Source organism: Cupressus sempervirens, chromosome 3, assembly GCF_028749045.1.
Source record: "Cupressus sempervirens isolate cs-2001-9-10 chromosome 3, ASM2874904v1, whole genome shotgun sequence".
Lineage (NCBI taxonomy): Eukaryota > Viridiplantae > Streptophyta > Pinopsida > Cupressales > Cupressaceae > Cupressus > Cupressus sempervirens.
The window spans coordinates 1,112,190,915-1,112,210,849 of NC_143120.1; the positions used below are offsets into that span (position 1 = coordinate 1,112,190,915).

The 19,935-nt window shown below is 30.0% G+C and overlaps 1 protein-coding gene across 10 annotated transcripts in view; it reads right to left on the bottom strand.

Annotated features, from left to right (window-relative positions):
* Positions 1–18,664: 18,664 nt before the first annotated feature.
* Positions 18,665–19,935, bottom strand: part of LOC149570682 (P-loop containing nucleoside triphosphate hydrolases superfamily protein) — a 188,976-nt gene continuing 187,705 nt past the window's right edge. For all 10 annotated transcript variants that reach the window (XM_089823228.1, XM_089823224.1, XM_089823227.1 and 7 more), the window contains one exon: positions 18,665–19,013. In XM_089823228.1, the coding sequence (XP_089679354.1) occupies positions 18,969–19,013 (45 nt within the window). In that variant the 3' untranslated portion in view covers positions 18,665–18,968. The remainder of the gene's footprint in view (positions 19,014–19,935) is intronic.

Consider the following 19,935-nt stretch of genomic DNA (forward strand, 5'->3'; position numbering starts at 1 on the left):
TGATGGTGTAGACCCTTGTGGGATCCAACTTGATAAGGAGTTGCTAAATGAGGAGAATGAGCATATTGCTAGCGTAGGGCTTGGAGCTGGAGAGTTTTCCATAAGGGGGTATTCTAGGGAGGGGGAACCTTATGTGTTTAAAACTGACAATTTAGTGATTGCTAAAAGCTAGGCTTCTATAGGCCATAGTGAAAATACAAAAGAAAGAGAGGTAGACCTCCCCTAACTAGTGGTAACCTCAACACTTTTAAAAAAACTAGGAAGAAAATACCTGATTCTTTCAAGGGGTTTCAGTCCCCAAGGGATTCTAACAATTAAATATTGATTATGGATAAAATTAAGATAGCTTCTTGGAATGTAAGGGGGTTGGAATCAACTAATATGAAGTACATAGTCAAAATATTTTTTATGGTAAAAGACATTGATATTATGTTTTTACAAGAAGTTAAGGTTGTTGGCTTTTCATTGGATATTGCACTTAAGTGTATCTGCAAGGATGTGAATGCCATGGCTACCAATAACTCCAAGGGGAGGGGGGGTTCTACTATTCTTGTTGGACCTAAAGAGATGGGTCAGTAACCAAGGTAATTCTCCTTGTAATAGGGCCACTTGGGTTTCCTTTAAAATTGAGGGCTCTGAATTTGGGATTTTCTCTATTTATGACCCTAATGAAGTTCAGTAGAGGATGAGATTGTGGTGGTGGTTGGCTAACATTTCGAGTATTCCTTGGATTGTTGTAGGTGATTTCAATATGATTGAAAGGGCTCAAGATAAGGTCAGAGGTCTTAAGCTTGAGTGGAAAAATGATGAATACATCCACTGGTCAAGGATGATACATAAATTGAATCTTATTGATCCTTTAGTTGGGTTACGACTCTAATCCCTTGGTGTTTGGTTTACTTGGTCCAACTCTCAGAAAGGTGGTAAAAGGATTCACTCAAGGATGGATCGGTTCTACTACAATAAGGATTTCTTCAACAATTCTAACCCCTATGATGATAATCATGTCCAAGTTTCACCTTACTCCCTCTCAGATCATTACCCCATAATCATTGTTATCTAAAGTATTGGCTCTCCTCTTCCTAAACCATCCTCCCCATCTTCTTTTGCTCTCAATTCCTCTCTCCTTTAGGACAAGACCTCCTTGCTGCATCCAAAATTGTCCATTGGTATAACTCCTCTATCTGCAAACACGCTATCACTATTATCTAGTGAAATTAGATTGTTATGGCTTGGCAAAAGTTGTTCAAGACTGTGGGTAAAAAGAAAGCCAAGGATGCTAGAGCCTAAGAGCTTTCCCTTGTTAACTCCCTACATTCTGCTGAGGTGGCCTTGCACAATCATCCTTCTAGTCCCGAACTTTGTGATGATGTTAGTGTTGCAAAGCATGGATTAAGGAAGCTTCAAACCAGGAGAATCCAAGGTGCCAAGATTAGGTCTAGGTTGAAGTGGTTGAACTTAGCATAGAGGTTCAAAGTTTTTCTTTAAAGCCTTAAAATTCAAGGAGGCTAGGGACAAAATTACCAATGTTTGTGAGGATGGGGAATGTTTTTCTGAACCCAAAGGTATTTTGGAGGCCTTTACCCAATTCTACAAGAATCTTTTTACCTTTGAAGACTCTGGATGCTATGAAGGTTGCTAGGGAAAAGATTAAGACTATCATTCCTAGCATTGTGGAGGTTTTTGACTCTTTAAGGTTGGAAACTCCTATTTCAATTGGTGAGATTAAGGAGACAATTTCCTCAATGGGTAAAGAAAAGGCCCTAGACCCTAATGGTATTACTGTGGAATTCTTTCAGCTTAATTTTGAGTGGATTAGTCTTGTACTCTTAGACATTTACCACTTTTCTATGGAGATTGGTATGTTGGGTTCTAGTATCAATTCTAGACTAATCAAACTAGTATACAAAGGAGGAGATAAGGCTCTAATCAAAAATTGGAAAACTGAACACATTATTGAATGTGTCTTACAAGGTTTTGGCAAAGATTTTGGCTTCTAGACTGTCCTCCATTCTACCCAAGATTATTAGCCCCACACAAACTAAATTTGTCAAAGGTAGGCATATTCTGAAAAACTTGATCACCTATTGGGAAACTAAGGATTGAGCAAGACCTTTAGGATAGGATGTTGGGATATTTCTAATTGATTATGAAAAGGCATATGATAGGATTGAGTGGGAGTTTATCTGCATGATGTTGAATGCCTTGGGGTTTCCTGGTTCCTTTCTCTCTAGGGTGAAAACTTTGATGAAGGATGCCAATGTAGTTGTGGAGGTCAATGGACTTAGGTCACAATGTTTTGGGCTTTCTAGGTCCATCAAGTAAGGATGTCCCCTAGCCCCAACACTCTTCATCATTGCAGCTGAGGCACTACATGATCTTCTCCATGAGGATTCCCTTTCCCCAAGTGTCCATGGTCCTCACCTTCCTAATGGCCAAGAAATCTCTAATGTTCAGTTTGTGGATGATACTACTATTTTATTTATATTGGAGGAGGATAATATGAGATGGTTGATGATAAAACTGGAATTCTTTTGTATGGTCTCAAGTAGCAAAATCTCAGTGGTTAAGTCTATACTTTTGGGTTGGGATTCATCTCCTCCTAGGTGGTGCGGTAGGTATGGCATCAGTTGGGGAGGTCCTAGCCATATTATAAGATACCTTGGCATCCCTTTTTCCATTAACCCAAATATAAATGACATCAGGGGCTGGCTAAAAGATAGGATCAGTGTGAAACTGTGTAAATGGAATAAAAGGTATGTATCTTTGGCAAGAAGGGTACAAGTTTGTCAAAAGATTATTTCTTCTTACACCACATATTTCTCCTCAGCTTGGTTGTTTAATGTAAAGCAGATTGCCTACATTCATAAAATCATCAAAGATTTCCTATGGTCTGATAGTAAGGGGACTTATAAGACTCATGTGGTTAGATGGGAGTGGTGTATTGAAGAGAAAGCTAGGGGGGGTCTTGGTCTAAAGGACCTAAGATTACAGGGCATTGCTTTGGCAGCTAAGCGGATTGCTAAAGCTATTGTTGGGGAGGAGCCATGGAAGGTTCTCATACGACATAACCTGAGTAAGGGTTATCCTTGTGGCACTAAATCATGGCAGGAGTAGAATATTTTGGACTTTCTTGCTTTGGATTGTAAAACAAGGGTGTCTGGGTCTAATGTTTTTAAAGCTTTATGGAAAAGATGGGTGTATGTTAGACCTCTATTGGGGGATGTTCAAAGAGTGGAAAAAGGTAATGTCTACTGTGGAAATTGCTCCATTTGGTGGAATCTTAAGAGTAGTGATAAACCTTGGCTCTTTTGCAAGGGTGTTTGGCTAAGAAGTGGGCTAGTCTGGGAGTCAGAACTTTTAGTGGCATTATGTCAAATGGCAGGCTTGCAGATTGGGCTATGTTGAAACAAAGATTCTCTTTGGAAGAGTCTTAGAAAAGAACTTATTTCGTTATGTCAACAACAGTGGTCAAGGCTGGATTGGGTGAGAAGTGTTGTTCTGATTCATGTTCCTTCACTATTTGTTGGTCGGATTCCTCTCCCTTGCACTTGGCAAAATCTAAAACTATATATTCCTTGCTTACCTTAGACTATGTCATCCTAGACCACCTTAATATTCATTGGAACCTTTGTCTGCCCCATGAAGAATGGAAAAAGTGCTTGTAAATTTGCGAAAAAGGCCTATTGAACCCAAAATTATCTATTTCCTCTGGAGATTCCTATTGAACAAACTCCCTTTCTCTAAACCAAATGGAGAGTTGAATAGGTGCTCTGTGTGCACTCATTCTAAATCTATCATGCATGTGTTTTTTGAATGTCCATTTGTTGTTGAAGTTTGGTATATGTTTGGGTTCACTACTTAGTCCTGTTTGTATTGATCATCTGATCTTTGAAGTTATGTAATTCTTTTTGGGTTGTTTTTTTGACATTCAAAATACTATTGATTAATTCATGATAGCCATAATGGTTTTTTTTTATACTCTTCGTTGGTTGTTCTTTTGTTTTCTTGATATGCAATTAAAAAAAATTAAATATATGCTTAATTGAATTTAAAGACTTAATGTAAAAGTCTAATTTAAAAAAACAGAAAAAAAAAGAGAATTAAAATAGTAAAGAGTAATATTGATTTATTATAATTGTTTAGTTAATAATAATTAAATTAGAGTTGCATTTAGGCAAGAGCCTACAACCCATCGGTAAATTGCGAGCCTCTCATTGGGGAGGTCTTGGGTTCGAATCTACTTGCAATTAACACATAATAATAATTAATCTTAATAATAATAATAAATAACCTAGGCTTCGACCGTTTACCTATCAAAAAAATTTAAAAATTTAGAGTTACATTTAAATAATATGTTTTAATTATTATTACTTAAAATAATAAACTATGATTCTAAAAGTATCATGTAGAATAAATAAAGTGAAGAAAATAAAAGAAAATAATAAATTAAGTGCTTTGGGTGTGCATGAAAAGATTTAGTAAATTAAGTTATCTAATAGTTAAGTAAAAGTGAGTGAATTTTTATTAAATTAAAAATTAGGAAACCCTAGTTAGAGTTAATGCTCTTTATTAGAGGTTTTTCGGTCATTTTAGAGATAGATAGATGTTTTGGATAGCAACTGGATGTAGAACTAGAATTAACAGGTTTATACTGAGGTTTATGGATTCAACATTAATGTTAAAGTGTAAATTTAAATCTTAGGAATGTTTTGGATCATGTGTTTTGGGCTTGCTTGAGGTAGGGTTTGAGAACCTTACAAATATTTCCTTTAAAAAAATGATGGCTTCTCCGTGCCTATCAAATTGGGATATAGTGATTTGTAAAATATATGAATAACTTTATTTGTGAATTATAGAAGAAAAATTACATCTAGGATTAGATTATTTTTGAAAAATTAGAAGGAAGAAAATTTGTTGTTCTTGTGTAGGAAATTCTCATAAAATTTAAATATAGAAAACCTTATTTTGAAATTAGCAAAATCATATTGAGTTTAGAAACCCTTATTTCAAAATTAGCAAAATCATGTTGCATGAAATCTGTCAAAACCCTAGGTTCTTCTTGAGAAAACTTATAGACAAAATAATTAAATATGTGAATATTCATCAAATTTAGAAATTGATTAAATGTCTTGTCTTTGTAAATAATTCATAAAAAATGAAAATAAAATTTAAGTCAAAGATAAATTATGCATTATCATGCAAATTAGAAGTTCAATATAATATTGATAAAATAAAATAAAATAGAGTTAAGAAATATTATGTGTCAATCATATTTACATATTTTATAAATAAAACATAATATATTTATTATGAAGGAGATTATATTTTAAAAGATATATATATATATATAAAGATATGCATATAAGTCAATGTATTTATACATGTTAATCAATAAATATAAGTAAATATATTTATGCATGTAAAAATGAATAAATGCATGTTAGAAAAATTGATATAATAATCTTGCTTATGTAAGAGTAAAAAGACATGAGGAATATGCATACAATGAGAAAATAATGCATGCAAGCCTTCTTTTAGTTTTAAAATTGTTTATATATTAATTTTTGAAGTTATTAAAAAAAACTTTTTTTTGGGATTATTTATTAAATCCAAAAAAATTTAAAAACATTAAAAAGAAAAAAAAAAGAAAAAAATTATTTATTTAATAATTTCAAAAATTAAATAAATATCACTCATTTAGTTATAAAATGGATGTTAATATTAAAGATTCTTTAATTATAGTTGAACTATTAGTTGTGTCTTAATAATTATATATTTATTAATGAAAGTGGGACGTTAATAAATATATATGTATGATTTAATTATATTTTAAGTGAAGTTGTACTTAAGTTATTTATAGAATCTTTTATTTATGGTTAGTAGATTTATTGGGTGAAAATATATATAATTTAATTATAATTATCATTTAAGTTGAGTTATTTATAATGGAACTATGAGTTCAATAGATTAAATATTAATATTGGACTTGTATGGAAGTTAAAGAATGATATTGATATTAATATTTAATATACTGCTTTATATTATTAGCTAAAATTTTTATAATCTAAGATCATTTAAATTAATAATAGTACAAGAGTAGTTAAAATTGATAGAATATTAATATTTAATTAAAAGATAAATTTTAAGTTGAATATTAAATTATTCAATAACTTATAAGAAATAATATTATTATAATATTTATTAATTATAGTAATTTAATATAAATGAAGTATCTATTTATACTCAAACCATAGGAATTCCCACATGTTTTGAACATAAACTCTCAAGCCAAGTCAAACTTTAGAATATAAATTAATTTAGTTGCAAAACAAAACTTGTACTATCATTGTGATTTCTTAGTATATGGTCTTGTTGGTCTTGTTGTATTTTCTTTTATGATGCTTTGGAAGTTTTGTAGGTGGCCAATTAGTGTTGTCCAACAAAGGCTATGTGATTCTATTTTTATGTGAAATGAAATAACCATTGTTATGTCTCGACTAGTCCATGTATGCTTTGGAGTATAAGTGCGAGTAATCCTTCTTGATTCAATTATTGTGTCTTTTAACCAAAGGGTGAAAAACATTATTTTGTTAAGTTCGGTTTACCTAGTCACCTTAAATTATCATTTATGTTGATCTATGTTCTCGATGCTTGTGTTGTAGAGTATGTTATTCTATTATTTATTGTATAGTTTGAATGGTTATCTTTCTATCTGATGTACTCTATGATGGAGATGGATGTTATTGATATTGGTTAATTGTTCTTGTGATTAAGAGACTTTATGGATTGTTACTATAATTATGAGATATCCATTATGAGATAGATGATTCTTTGAGATGTTATATTGAGATGAATAATGAATCTTTGTGGGATGTGATGTTCTTTCCTATGCTTCATTATTTTACTTGGGTGACTTTCATGATTATGGTTTATAAGAATATTTTTGGTATTACTTTATCTTTTTATTTGAATGAATTTGAATGGAGCATTAGAAGAGGTTATCTAGGTGTATAGAGGGGAAGTGGCTAGCAATGTGGACTAGAGCCCTAAGTGGCTGCCAGGGTAACTCGTTGTAAGTAACTTAATTAAGTGATAACACTACACATTAAATGGGGGGTTTTTTAAATCAATTAAAAACATTAAGTGGTTCCTCGCCCATGCCTTGAGTGATAGTACTGACTAGGATGGGAGTGCAAGAAGATGCTTGATTGTGATCTTGCATAGTTAGTTTTCTTATTTGTACGAAAGGATTACTAATGCTATATAAAGTCACTAGGGGGTTGGGGTCCAGAGAGACTACCAAGGTAACCTTAGTTGACTCATGTGACGACACTTCCCCATATGCATCTTAGGTGTTCTATTTATATATTTTTGTTTTGGGTTACCTTTGGGATTGTCTTTTCATATGAGTAGTATCGCTTGTTGAAGAGAGCCTTTAGGATCCTTTCCTAAGATTTGTATTGCTGATTTTGTGGTTTGATTATCCATGTGTGGGTCGTACATTACCTCCCCTGTATGGTGGGAGTGGGAACCTGACTAGGTGACCATGTGGTCGGGAGGTAGTGACTTCTTACCATTTGGGTCCCCTAAAGATTGACATTGATGTCAGATGTTCGTTGATGCAGTTATACCATTATCATTCTTATTCTTATCTTGGAGACTTTCTATTCATTTGATGTATCTATGTATTCATGTATCTTGTATGTTGAGATCCTACAGGATGATATACTATAATTTGATGTATTTGTATTTATTATTACATACCCTACGACATGTGCAGTGGATGTTATTATCTAGATGTGCTTCATTATATCACTTGCACTTATGAATTTGCTTATTTGATTTTGTATTTGTTGTTCATTTATGATTATGGACTTCGTAATTAAGAGTAAAACATATTAATAAAACTTTTTTAAAATAACTCAACGTGAAGGAACCCCTAACGAATGAAAACTATATTTGTAATTACTTACATGCACTTGATGTGTATGTGTATATTGCTTTTGTATTGTTATCTTATGTTGTATAAACTTTTTTAAAAATGTTCACTAAAATATTGTAACATAGTAGGTCAATTTCTCCAGGGTTCTCGAGCGAAGCATTACAGATGTTTACAAATATTATAAAGGTGAGACAATTAAACCATAAATAAAGAAATGATAGGTTTAATATCGGGGGCTTCAAAAGATGGCATATACAATATTTAAAAGGGTTATGAAATGATCATTAACTCCCACCAATGGCATGAGATCAAATTACCATTGAAGCTATGTTGGTATAAGGCCCATCTCCCTAAAGCAGGCAACTTTCTTTGGTCTGCCCTTCAAAAAAGAATATTAACAACGGATCGTTTTACAAAAATGTAGTTCAAAGGTCCACCTTGGTTCCCCTTATATGAACATGCCTCAAAATCAGTAAAACATCTTTTATATAATTGTCCTTATACAAAAGAAATTGTCTCTTGTTGGACATTAATAAATTTATCTTATCTTATCTTATCTTGGTTGAGTCATAAATTAAATTGGCAATCAACACTCTCGAACACATTATTGGATCACCTCAATAGTTGGCCAAATAATGGGGCATATGAGTATCTTCAATAACCTTTGGCTTATATCATAATCTATTCTTTTATGGGAAATATGGAAAGAAAGAAACGTAAGAATATTTTGTAACACATAGATGGTAGTTTGCAAGCATAGTAGAGGTACTAAATAATAACTTAAGAAATTCTTATAAAGAAGAAGGAACCATTTTAGAATGGGATACAAAGATGCGGAAAAATTGGGTTAACCTCATTAGTCCCCCATTAATATATTCCAAGGCCAATAAAAAAAGGTAGAGATAAATGTGTATGTGAACCTCAACCACAAGGATGGGTAAAATTGAATTTCTACGGTGCTTCTAGAGGAAACTGGGGGTATAGTTGGCCTAGGATGCACCTCATTTCCAGACAAGGGCGAATGCATCACATCTTGAGAAAAACCTATAGGGAACACATCCAATAACATAACTAAGTTGGAAGTGCTTATAGAATGACTTAACATTAGTAAGAATCTTAGGATAGAAAAAATAATAATAAAGGGTGATTCACAAATTATCTTAAACACTATAAGAAAGAAATGCACTCTAAACTTGCAACTACAATAAAAATTTGTAATCACACTACTTAAGTCATTTGAAGAAATTAAGATACAAAATATTTTTATAGAAGGAAACAAAGAGGCAAATAAAATAGCCAGCTAATAATAAACATAAAACATTAGAGTTTTAATCTTAATCTCCTAAACATCATTCATATAAATAAAAGCTTTTACCTCTCTTTGGATTACCAATACATTGATATGGGTACAAAGTAAGCTTCTTAAGTTTTCTTGAAATCCTCAAATGTTTTAGAATGATAGGTGAAATCAAGGTTTAGATTTAAGTATGTACCTAATATAGAAAATAAGACAATGGTCCTAAATAATTGGAGATCTTCTATGAAAGCTAGTAGAAAACCATAGTACACAATAGGATTGAAAAAGATTCTTTAAATTATAAACACTCTTACAACACCAAAAAAAAACATCTATAGGGGATGCCTTAATATCTAAAAAATGCAACAAGATTTACAGAGAAAATGGATAATCGGTCTTATTTCATTATTAAATATACCAACCAACTAAATTGAATTTAATACATATTCTCATAGGCTTTTCAAATAGAATTTGTTAGTTAAACCTACCTTCATATAATCATTCTAATTACATTCAACTCATTAAGAACTATTTAATACCTTTAACAAATCTAAAAATAGTTTAAGGTGTAAAGACTAAAGCAATGTTAGACAACCAATGAGTTAAAAATGAGGAAGAATAAGAGGTGTAAAGATTACAACAATACAATACTACTTTAAAGATGATTACAACAAGCTTTTGTGGATTAACCTATGTTTATTTTTAGTTTTTTTCATCATTTAACAACTAACAATGATCTTAATCAAGATGTGTCTACTTCTCCAGATATACTCAATGATTCCATAAACAAAGTTAGTAGTGTAGAAGATCCATAAGATGTAAAAGAGGTATTATCTCCCAAAAAGTTTTGGAAAAATAGTATACTAAACCCAAGATCTAATCGATGGAATTATGTAAACATTGAAAGCATCCAGAAGGATATATCCTTTAGTAGGCTAGGAAAACTAGGGCATGACCCTTTTAATCTTGTATTTTGTCTAAGACCTTGGTCCTGGACAAAATTGGATGTTTTCTTTCTCTGTTTTTCCTACTATTGTCCATTTGAATGGAGACTGTAATTTTTATATATTTTTAATAATATAATATATAGGGCTTTGGGCTTTTCCTGATAAAAAAAATATATATATTTATATTTATATTGACTATAATATGAACAATAGTTTATACTATTATTCATGATGAGATTAGTAAACTTATATCAATATCAACAAATGATTAATTTTCATTAATAATAAAATATAAACAATTATGATATACTAATACAATTTAAATCAAATAATTAAAACATATGTATCATATTATATTGGATTAATTAGTTAGTTTAAATTAATAATCTAGATTAAAATTTATATTGGTCAATCTTGTGCACCTGCTAGAATAGATCTCAACATTCCATGCCTTCTCATTACTTAGGTAAAACTAATCAAATAGCTCCAAACCTGCACATTGTTCACCATACAGGGCCCAAAAATCCCACACAGAGCATAAACTTGGCATTGATCTTGAGGATGCACCTAAAACAATATGCATGCATCTAACTCTATCTTTTGTACCCGATTTTTTCAAACCTTGGATTGGAGAAAAAAATTATAGTTTTAAAATTGTCAAAGCAAATTTCTTCTCTTTATTTATATTTTATTGAATTATGTGATAGTGTTTCTTGACTCATTTTGCAATTGGCTAAGTTGGTGAATGTTTGTTGGCATTGTTTTGTTACCTTCTTCATTTAATATATGTGTATGTGGTATGAAGGTTTGAGTTTAATACATAGTCAATTTGCAGATTTTATTTCATTCCAACATGAGATACGTTGGGGATGTTATTTGGTACAATTTCTCTAATAATGTCTATTTATAAACCCAAAGTTTTAAATGTTTAGTTTGGGTTACTAATTTGTAATTTTGTCATGACTTGCAAATAGTCCATATCTAATAGCTACATATAAAAATAGTATGCTACTTACAATGTAAATATTTGAGACACTATGTATCAAGGGTAAAGGGTAAAGTAAGAGTTGAATCTTCTTTACAAATTACTTTACATCAATCTATCTTTCATTTTGTACAAAAGGCAAGGACTCAAGCTCTATTAGAGCTCTTTTTATGAGACCTTTTATTTTCTTCAAAATCCTTTCTTTTCTTATCATGAGTGATACTGTCTTTATCTTCCTATTACTATTTGATCAGAGAATGCATGCTCCCCTTACTCTATGGTTAGGAGCACCATTTATATGATTGTGGATGTCATTTCATAAGTTATGCTACTTAGTAAGTTAATAGGCCAATGACTATTAATTAATAAAACAACATTATTAATATGTATTAATCCATATTGATAATATTAGTGCATGTTGATTTAGCATTATCAACTTCTTTTTTATAAATTAATAATTAATGGTCTTGATCAATTAATAGATAGTATTAATTGATAAATTAATATTACTTATTAGTTCCTAAGGAACTAATATTTTTGGTAGGGGCACAAAATTAATTTAAATTATGATAGATTGTTATATCCCAAGGTTTAGACAAGAATAATTTCAATAATCTATTTTTGTCATCTAAGTTCTAATTTTCTATTGCTCTAAAGGAATTTTGGTAGGGGTTATTTTCATTTTTAATTGTGAAAAAAAAAAAACAAATGGAGATAAGTTTGTATTAATTATAGTAATTATGATTGTCAAAGCCATGATAGTATTGAGGGGGTATCATTTATTATTTCACATTGATAGAGGGATTTGGAATTGTTGGGAGCGAAGGATTTGGAATCATTTTCAGTGCAAGTAGGAATTTACAAACATGGTCTTTGATTCGAAATTGAAAAATGTAAGCTGCAATTTGTTTTTCCTCCAAGTTCTAGAATCTGTTGAATGTCATAGTGCAAATAAGCGAAACCCTTGACAGTAATAACCTCTACTGAGGCCTTGAACTGGCTTCGATTGTGGCTTAGAAAGCATCTATGTACAATCATCATGTTTCTCCTAAACTGGAGAAAGCAAGATCGTCGAACCCTTGCAGAATCCAAGCAAAACCCTAGCAAAGCCCATGACCGTACAGTTCAAAACTAGACACCCACAGTTACTCGAACCTGCGACCTATGATAGTAAGGCAAATGCACAATAGGCAGTTGTCTCGTCCTTTAGCCCACGCCTCCATTTGCAGTGTTCCCCAACTTTTGAATTCTGTTTTGTCGTAGTTTCTCATGAGTTGCAACAAGATCTTCACATCCGCTTTCATGGGTTTTATTTTTGCTGAGCCTAGCCATAAAACCTCCTTTCGGCATTGAAAAATGAAACATGAAACATGATTAATTTGTAGGTGAAAGTTTGGGTTTGTGCAAATACGAAACTAAAATTAGTCCATTTATTTGCCATGTGTATTCAAAAGGCATATCAGTGTTGATTAAAATGCTATTCCCTGGTTACATTGGCAGTCTTGTGAGGATCCGTTGTTGTATTTTCTGCTGAATGCTTTTATTAAGAACTATCTAGTATTTGTAATATCATTTTACAATCAACCTCTACATAGCTGTCTGAATATGCTAGTTGTGTACAACTAAATTCTATAAAACACAATGTTGTACTATTTTTGCAGACCTACTGCCTAAATGATTTTCACTAATTTAGCTTGTGTAGTAATCAACTTTAATCTTGGGCTTGCTAGAAAGAAATTTAATTAGGGTTTAGCAACATCACATTTTCTTCTGCGTATAACCAACCTTTGAGCCTCATATTTACTCTGAGCGAGGATTAGGAGGTTTTCAGCTGTCCAAATCAACATAATAATTGTTGTGGATGGTTAAGCCTTTGCTACAATTAGAGAAAAAGGATGATTGTTTTGGACGGTCAAGACTTCACTACAATTAAAAGAGAAGATTTTTCCAATTGTTTTTATTAGTTCTTGTCGACGGCAGGAGAGGCAGGTTACTAACGCATCGATTAGGTGAAAATAACTTTTTCATAACTTTTTCATCCCACAATAGGCAATTTTTTTTTTTGCTTATATACAGATTTGTAATGTTCACTCATTTATCTATGATTTTAGAATATGAAAAAAGCTAATTATCTTTATTGTCATTCGTTGGGAGTAAAAATAGTAAGGAGTAAAATTAATTTTCATTACATATAAATATAGAATTTTCAAATACTTTGCAAATACATTGATTTATAAAAATTCTATCAATGCATTAATTACAACTTTATCTTTTCCACATTTGTGACAAGTGAATTAACTTTTTTAAAAACAATCATTTTTATCTTCCACTTCACAAATGAATGTCTAATCAATATTAATTATCACTATTTATTTTTCTTACCAAGTTCAAATATAGAGTTAAATGTTATATCTTTGTATTTGAATTTGTAATTTTTTTAAAACTTTGATTTTTTAATAAAAGTACTTCAATTATTACTATTATTTTCTTTTTATAAAAATAAATTAAACAATATTATTTTTTAATTATATTTTTTAGCCGATAGGCTATTTGTGACTGGAAAAGTTGTCAGTTTGGCTGGAAAATTGAAAATTCTTCCCGTTAATAATTTACCGGCCAATTTTTATCTCCTTCCACTTTTAACTCTTGTTTTGATATTTATTAGTTGTTATCTCCACTTTTAACTATTATTTTTCTTTTTCTATTTATTAGTTGTTATCTCCACTTTTAACTATTATTTTTCTTTTTCTATTTATTAGTTATGATCTCCACATTAGCTCATGTTTTGATCCATTCATTTAACTTTTGATTTTTAAAATTGATTTAGATTTTAATTTTAATTTTTTAAATTTTTTTTTTTTTATATTAGTTTAATTTTTTTTTAAATATTATTTTTTAGTTTCTATAATTTATTTAGTCAATAGAATATTTGTTAGACATTATTCTTTTTGTATTTCTCTTATTAATTTTTCATAATAGATTTTTTGATAAATTTTTTTAAATAATTTTTTCTTTTACATTTGATAAATTTAATTTAAATAAATAATATTTATTAATCTATTTAAAATATTTTAATAAATAATATGTTATTTAAATTAAAGATTAATAATAATCTAATTTATTCACATAAGATTATATTTTAAATATCCATTTATTTTTTATCGATAAATGGTCAAGGCCTTGATTATATTTATTAATACAAATTAATAATTTACATCAGCATTTCTCCATTCAAACGAGCATTAGTAGGAAAGAACGAAGAAGAAAACATCCACTCTAGCCTAGGACTGACGTTTTTTATTATTACAGCATAAAAAGAGCGTACCTTAGTTTACCAAATTATTAAATATTCACTTTTAACTATTGTTTTTTTTTCTTATTTATTTATAAAATAATTACTTGTAATTCCTCATTAGATTATGTTGTGATCTCTATTTATTAAACTTTTGATTTCTTAAATTGATTTAAGTTTTAGTTTTTAAATTATTTTAAATTAATCTTTTATATTAGTTTAGTTTTTTCTTTAAATATTGTTTTTTCAGTTTCTATAATATTTAGTCAATATAATATTTGTTAGAGATGTTATTTTTCATATTATTTTTTGTAATAAATTTTTTGATGATTTTTTTAAAATGATCTTTTTATCATATTTAATAAATTGAATTTAATTGTAAAATCTTGAAATTATTGAACACATTTCTTAAGTAATATTCAAATTTTCTAAATATTGTAAATTTTATATTTTTCAACATTTTTATTTTTGTATTTTCATTTTAAAAAAAAATATATTTACATTATTTAATGTTCATTCTACATTTTTCTCTTAAATCTCATCTCCTATCAATGCACTCGTATGTACAAAAGCATGCGACTGCTAGTATAATAGTGTTTGTAATATGTATAATTGAGCCTTGATTATATTTATTAATACAAATTAATAATTTACATCAACGTTTCTCCATTCAAATGGACATTGGTAAGAAAGAACGGAGAAGAAAACCTCCACTCTAGCCTGGGACTGACGTCCTTTATTATTACAGCATAAAAAAGGCAAAAATTAGTTTACAAAGTTATTAAATATCCACTTTTAACTATTGTTTTATTTATTTATTTATTAAATAATTACTTGTGATTCCACATTAGATTATGTTGTGATCTCTATTTATTAAACTTTTGATTTTTAAAATTGTTTTAGGTTTTAGTTTTTAAATTACTTTAAATTAATTTTTTTTATTAGTTTAGTTTTTTCTTTAAATATTGTTTTTTCAATTTCTATAATATTTAGTCAATAGAATATTTGTTAAAGATGTCATTATTTTTCATATTATTTTTTGTATTTTTCTTATTAATTCTTCGTAATAAATTTTTTGATTTTTTTTATTTAAATGATCTTTTTTTCATATTTGATAAATTGAATTTAATTGTAAAATTTTGAAATTATTGAACAGATTTCTTAAGTAATATTCAAATTTCCTAAATATTGTAAATTTTATATCTTTCAAAAATATTGTAAATTTTATATCTTTCAACTTTTTTATTTTTGTATTTTCATTTTTTAAAAATTATATTTACATTATTTAATGTTCATTCTACATTTTTCTCTTAAATCTCATTTCCTATCGGCGCACTCGTTGCATGTACAAAAGCATGCAACTGCTAGTATAATAGTGTTTGTAATATGTATAATTGATAAGTGTTGAAATTTAAAAATTATATCATTTATTATTATTATTTATTTAAACAATTTATCATTTAGCTTAAATATATATATTTTTTAATATTAAATTAATAATTATATTTTATATCAAAAAAACATACTAAAAGAAATAACAAAAAAAAAAATAGTTCAATTCTCAAAGATATATAAATTATTATTAAGTTTTTATAAACTATGTATTAAAAATAAATAGTTATATTCTATTTCTTATTTATTACATTATATGTATTCATTAACATCAAATTTATATGTATTACATCTATTTACTATTTACAAATGTACATATTAAACTATTCAGATATTATTTCATAATTAAAATTTACTTTTTTTTATGAAAAAATACGAGCCATCCTATCAGATCACAAGTGCATTTCTAGGTAAAAATTAATGCATTCACAATGCTAATTTAAACCTTATTCTCACTCACCTACACCTCTACAACCATTATGCATTAGGCAAGAACTACGACGCATTGTGTCTTTTATCTTTTCATGGGTATGTTTTTCAATTTACATTTTCGATCACTTTCAGTTTTGATAAGAACAGTGAACATATCTGATCAGAATTGTTTAAAACTTTAAAATATATACACAGTAAAATCAAAAACAGTAGCAAAATTGTATAAAAACATTACAAGTTCCGAAGAGCTGACTGGACTCAAAGTCTTCAATCAATTTTTGAGAAGATTTTGTCAGCCATTTGACTAAATTTTTTAAATCAGATATAAAAAATTACTAGGATTTTATATCTTCTGCTCTGATGCGATTTTCCTTTTTGCCTTGAGCATTTCAGGATGATTCAAATCCTGGCTTAAATATGGGCTCCAAGAAAGTTGGAACGATCACTTCTATTATATTCTAATTGTTCTCGCTACTAGAGAGGTGTCAAATGTATATTCTTGAATGAAGCACCGGATTTGAAAGTTCGAATATTGGAATCAATTTTCCAGAAATTTCCCCAATATCATTCAACTGTTCAGGTAGGTTGAATTACAGCATCATGACCAGTCAAATATATGTACTTGCACTCAAACTCTCACATTTCAATGGTTTCAGTTGAAGCCTCATTGCGAGAACAAAACTCTAGCACACCGTAATGAGTTCTTTAATTTGTGAAAACTATAATAGAGATTCTTAAATTCCAACAATTCTTTTAGCAAAGAGGATATCAGTAAACTGAACCAATTAGAAAGCAGTTCACAAGTTGCAAGAACATATCTATTGGTGCAGAATTCTCTGAAGTCTGTAGAGTTACCCAGACAGAGCTTGTGGAGAATCGAAGGTAAAACACAAACAAGGAAATATTGACTTCTGGTTTTAAGAATATCAGATTTAGTGCTGCGTCATTTTTCTTTATAAGTCTAGAGTTAAGTAGACTAATTTTGATGGCCTCACAGAAGGTAGGGACTCAGCTCGAACAGAGCTCTTGTTTTCTACTATATATTGATTTAATGATTTAATGATTGACAGATTTGATTAATATTATTATCAAATAATTCTTGTAATATTTGGCTAGTATCAGACTAACATATTTAGATAAGGAATTAAATACATATCTTTATATTATCATATGTCAATATAAGGTTATGACAATCGACATATAAATGTTTAAACATCTTCATCCCAGTTGCGGAAATCACTATCAAAGTGACAAATGCAATTTGAGCAAACCAGGACGAAACTGAGGCAATGAGATGAAGGCTGGTGCCATCTTGGGAACTTACTTAAAATTGGTATGCGCTACAAGAAATTTGAAAAATACCCTGGAAGTCTAAAAGTGCTCTAGAAAGCATAATTGCAAATAAAATAATTGTTTGGGCCTAGAAACCAAGACAAACTGAATCACCACACTCCAAGAACGATGGAGTTCCCTTCCCAATACCAGTAGACATATGGGATCTTGAAGATAAGTTGATGGTCACCTCTATTAACTAGGCTCGAGAGGGGACATTATAAATGTCAACGATCCTAAGAGTAAACTCAGTTTTTCCTTTTCTATATTAAAAATTTCAACCACTAATGAGACATTATATAGAACTGTCAACATTACACTAAAGGTAAAAGTGACATCAAAGTAGGGCAAACAAAAAAGATACAAAAAATACATCATTTGGTAATTTGTGAATTCCATTCAAGACATTAAAAAGGATGTCAATTTGTGTCGAACATTTAAAAGGCTGGTAATGAGCAAAAGTTTACATTCAATTTTTTAAAAAAATACTCTAACCACTTAAATAGTGCCTTAGTCACTGCTCTTGTATCATGGATTAGTTCTACATGTACCATTCACAAAGTTGTATTATGTTTCTTGACCCAACTTCAAATAATTATGGTGAAAAAGACAAAATACTTTCTGTTTAGTTCTGCATATCACCTAAAATAATGTCTAAATAAATATATAAATTGTCACCTTTAAAATTTAGTTTGGAAAAGAATACCTATTACTATACAGATAGGACTGCTATGCATATAAATATTGGTTTATGTTTTTAGATATAGAAAAAAAGATCCTGGGTTGCTGCAGAGCAGAGGAATTTCAAATATCACTCAAAATGATTTTAGGACAAGGAGCTTTTCTAACACCAGTCCCAATACTACCTAATTACGCATATCATATACTAAGAGGTTTTTTAATTTAGTGCAGTAATGCTGAGTGCAAGAGCAGATTTAAGCATGAAGTCTACAAACAGCTTTCTCTCTTCAAATATCAACCTGCCGCATTTTACCAGACTACTCATAAAAAAAACACAGATTTAGTTGAATTGCAATCTCACTTATTGTAAAGCTAAGGATATTGAATTTTTTAATATCGAATTTGAGCGATAACTCATCTAGAAGCATTGGGATCATAAGTCCAAATGGTTCACATTTAATTTTTCTTTGATGTTACAACATTGAGACATTCAATCCCAGAATCTTTGAATCATTTTTGTTGCAAAACGAAAAAATAAACTTTTACAAGTTTCCGATTGATCACAAATATATTGATTGAAATATTTGTTCTACAAGAAATGAGAATTTGTACACATTACTATTCACCAATGCTAGAAATATGTTGCAACTTGTGTATACATTTTGTCAAGAACCAGCTTCTGTATTTGTAGAACACCCTCGTTCAATACACTGCAATACATGACAATGTAAGAGGCACAACAAGTTTTATCATATTAACCTCCATAAAAAATTCCTAGAAGCTATAAATATAGACAAAATAAAACAAAAAGAATAGCTTCCTTATGATCTATGGTATCATTGGCATTTCAAAGCTCTGGTGTTACAAAGTTCTCTATCATATAGAAGTAAGCAACAACAAAAACAAGCTCATAGATGCACCAAGTAGCCCACGTAATTCTCAAACTTTGGTGGATGGACCCTAACCAGAGGGATCAAATCAGGGAAAGATCCTAAAAAAATGTTTTGGACATCAAGAAACTATGCATGCACATTGCAAACTAAAGACATCTATGTGCATGACTACCGATGAAGGGTTAACTATTAAGACCCAACTATAATTTACAAATTTCAAACATTGCCAAAATCAATTAAACATTATTATATCAAATTATTTTGCAAGGAATAAAGCTGATAAATATGCTATAAGATCTGATGAGCTTCAGTACCACAGGCTGTCTTCAGGCTCCTACACAACCATACTCACACCCTTGCTTGCTCATTTCTCCCTTTTTCAACGGGCTCCCCTAGATTGGGTACCAAGTGTCAGCTTGGCCCCACCTTCAAACTTTTCCAGATCAGTTAGTCCCCTCGTGGATCCCTCTCACCAGCAACACACTTCAAACAGGACCCCCTAGTGGCAGCAATCCTCTACAACCTCTTAGAGAAATTATAGGGCTTCCCAGTGCTCGGGTCTTACCTTTCTATTTGCAGGTTCTTTATGTTAATTTTATGATCTTTTTGCAAATGTAGAATCATAGCCATTGTTATTGATGATGTCCAAATGCAGATTTGGATCTCATATAAATATGAGGATGAGACATGTCTCTATGGTGTAATCATCATTTAAATAATATTATATTAACATGGATAA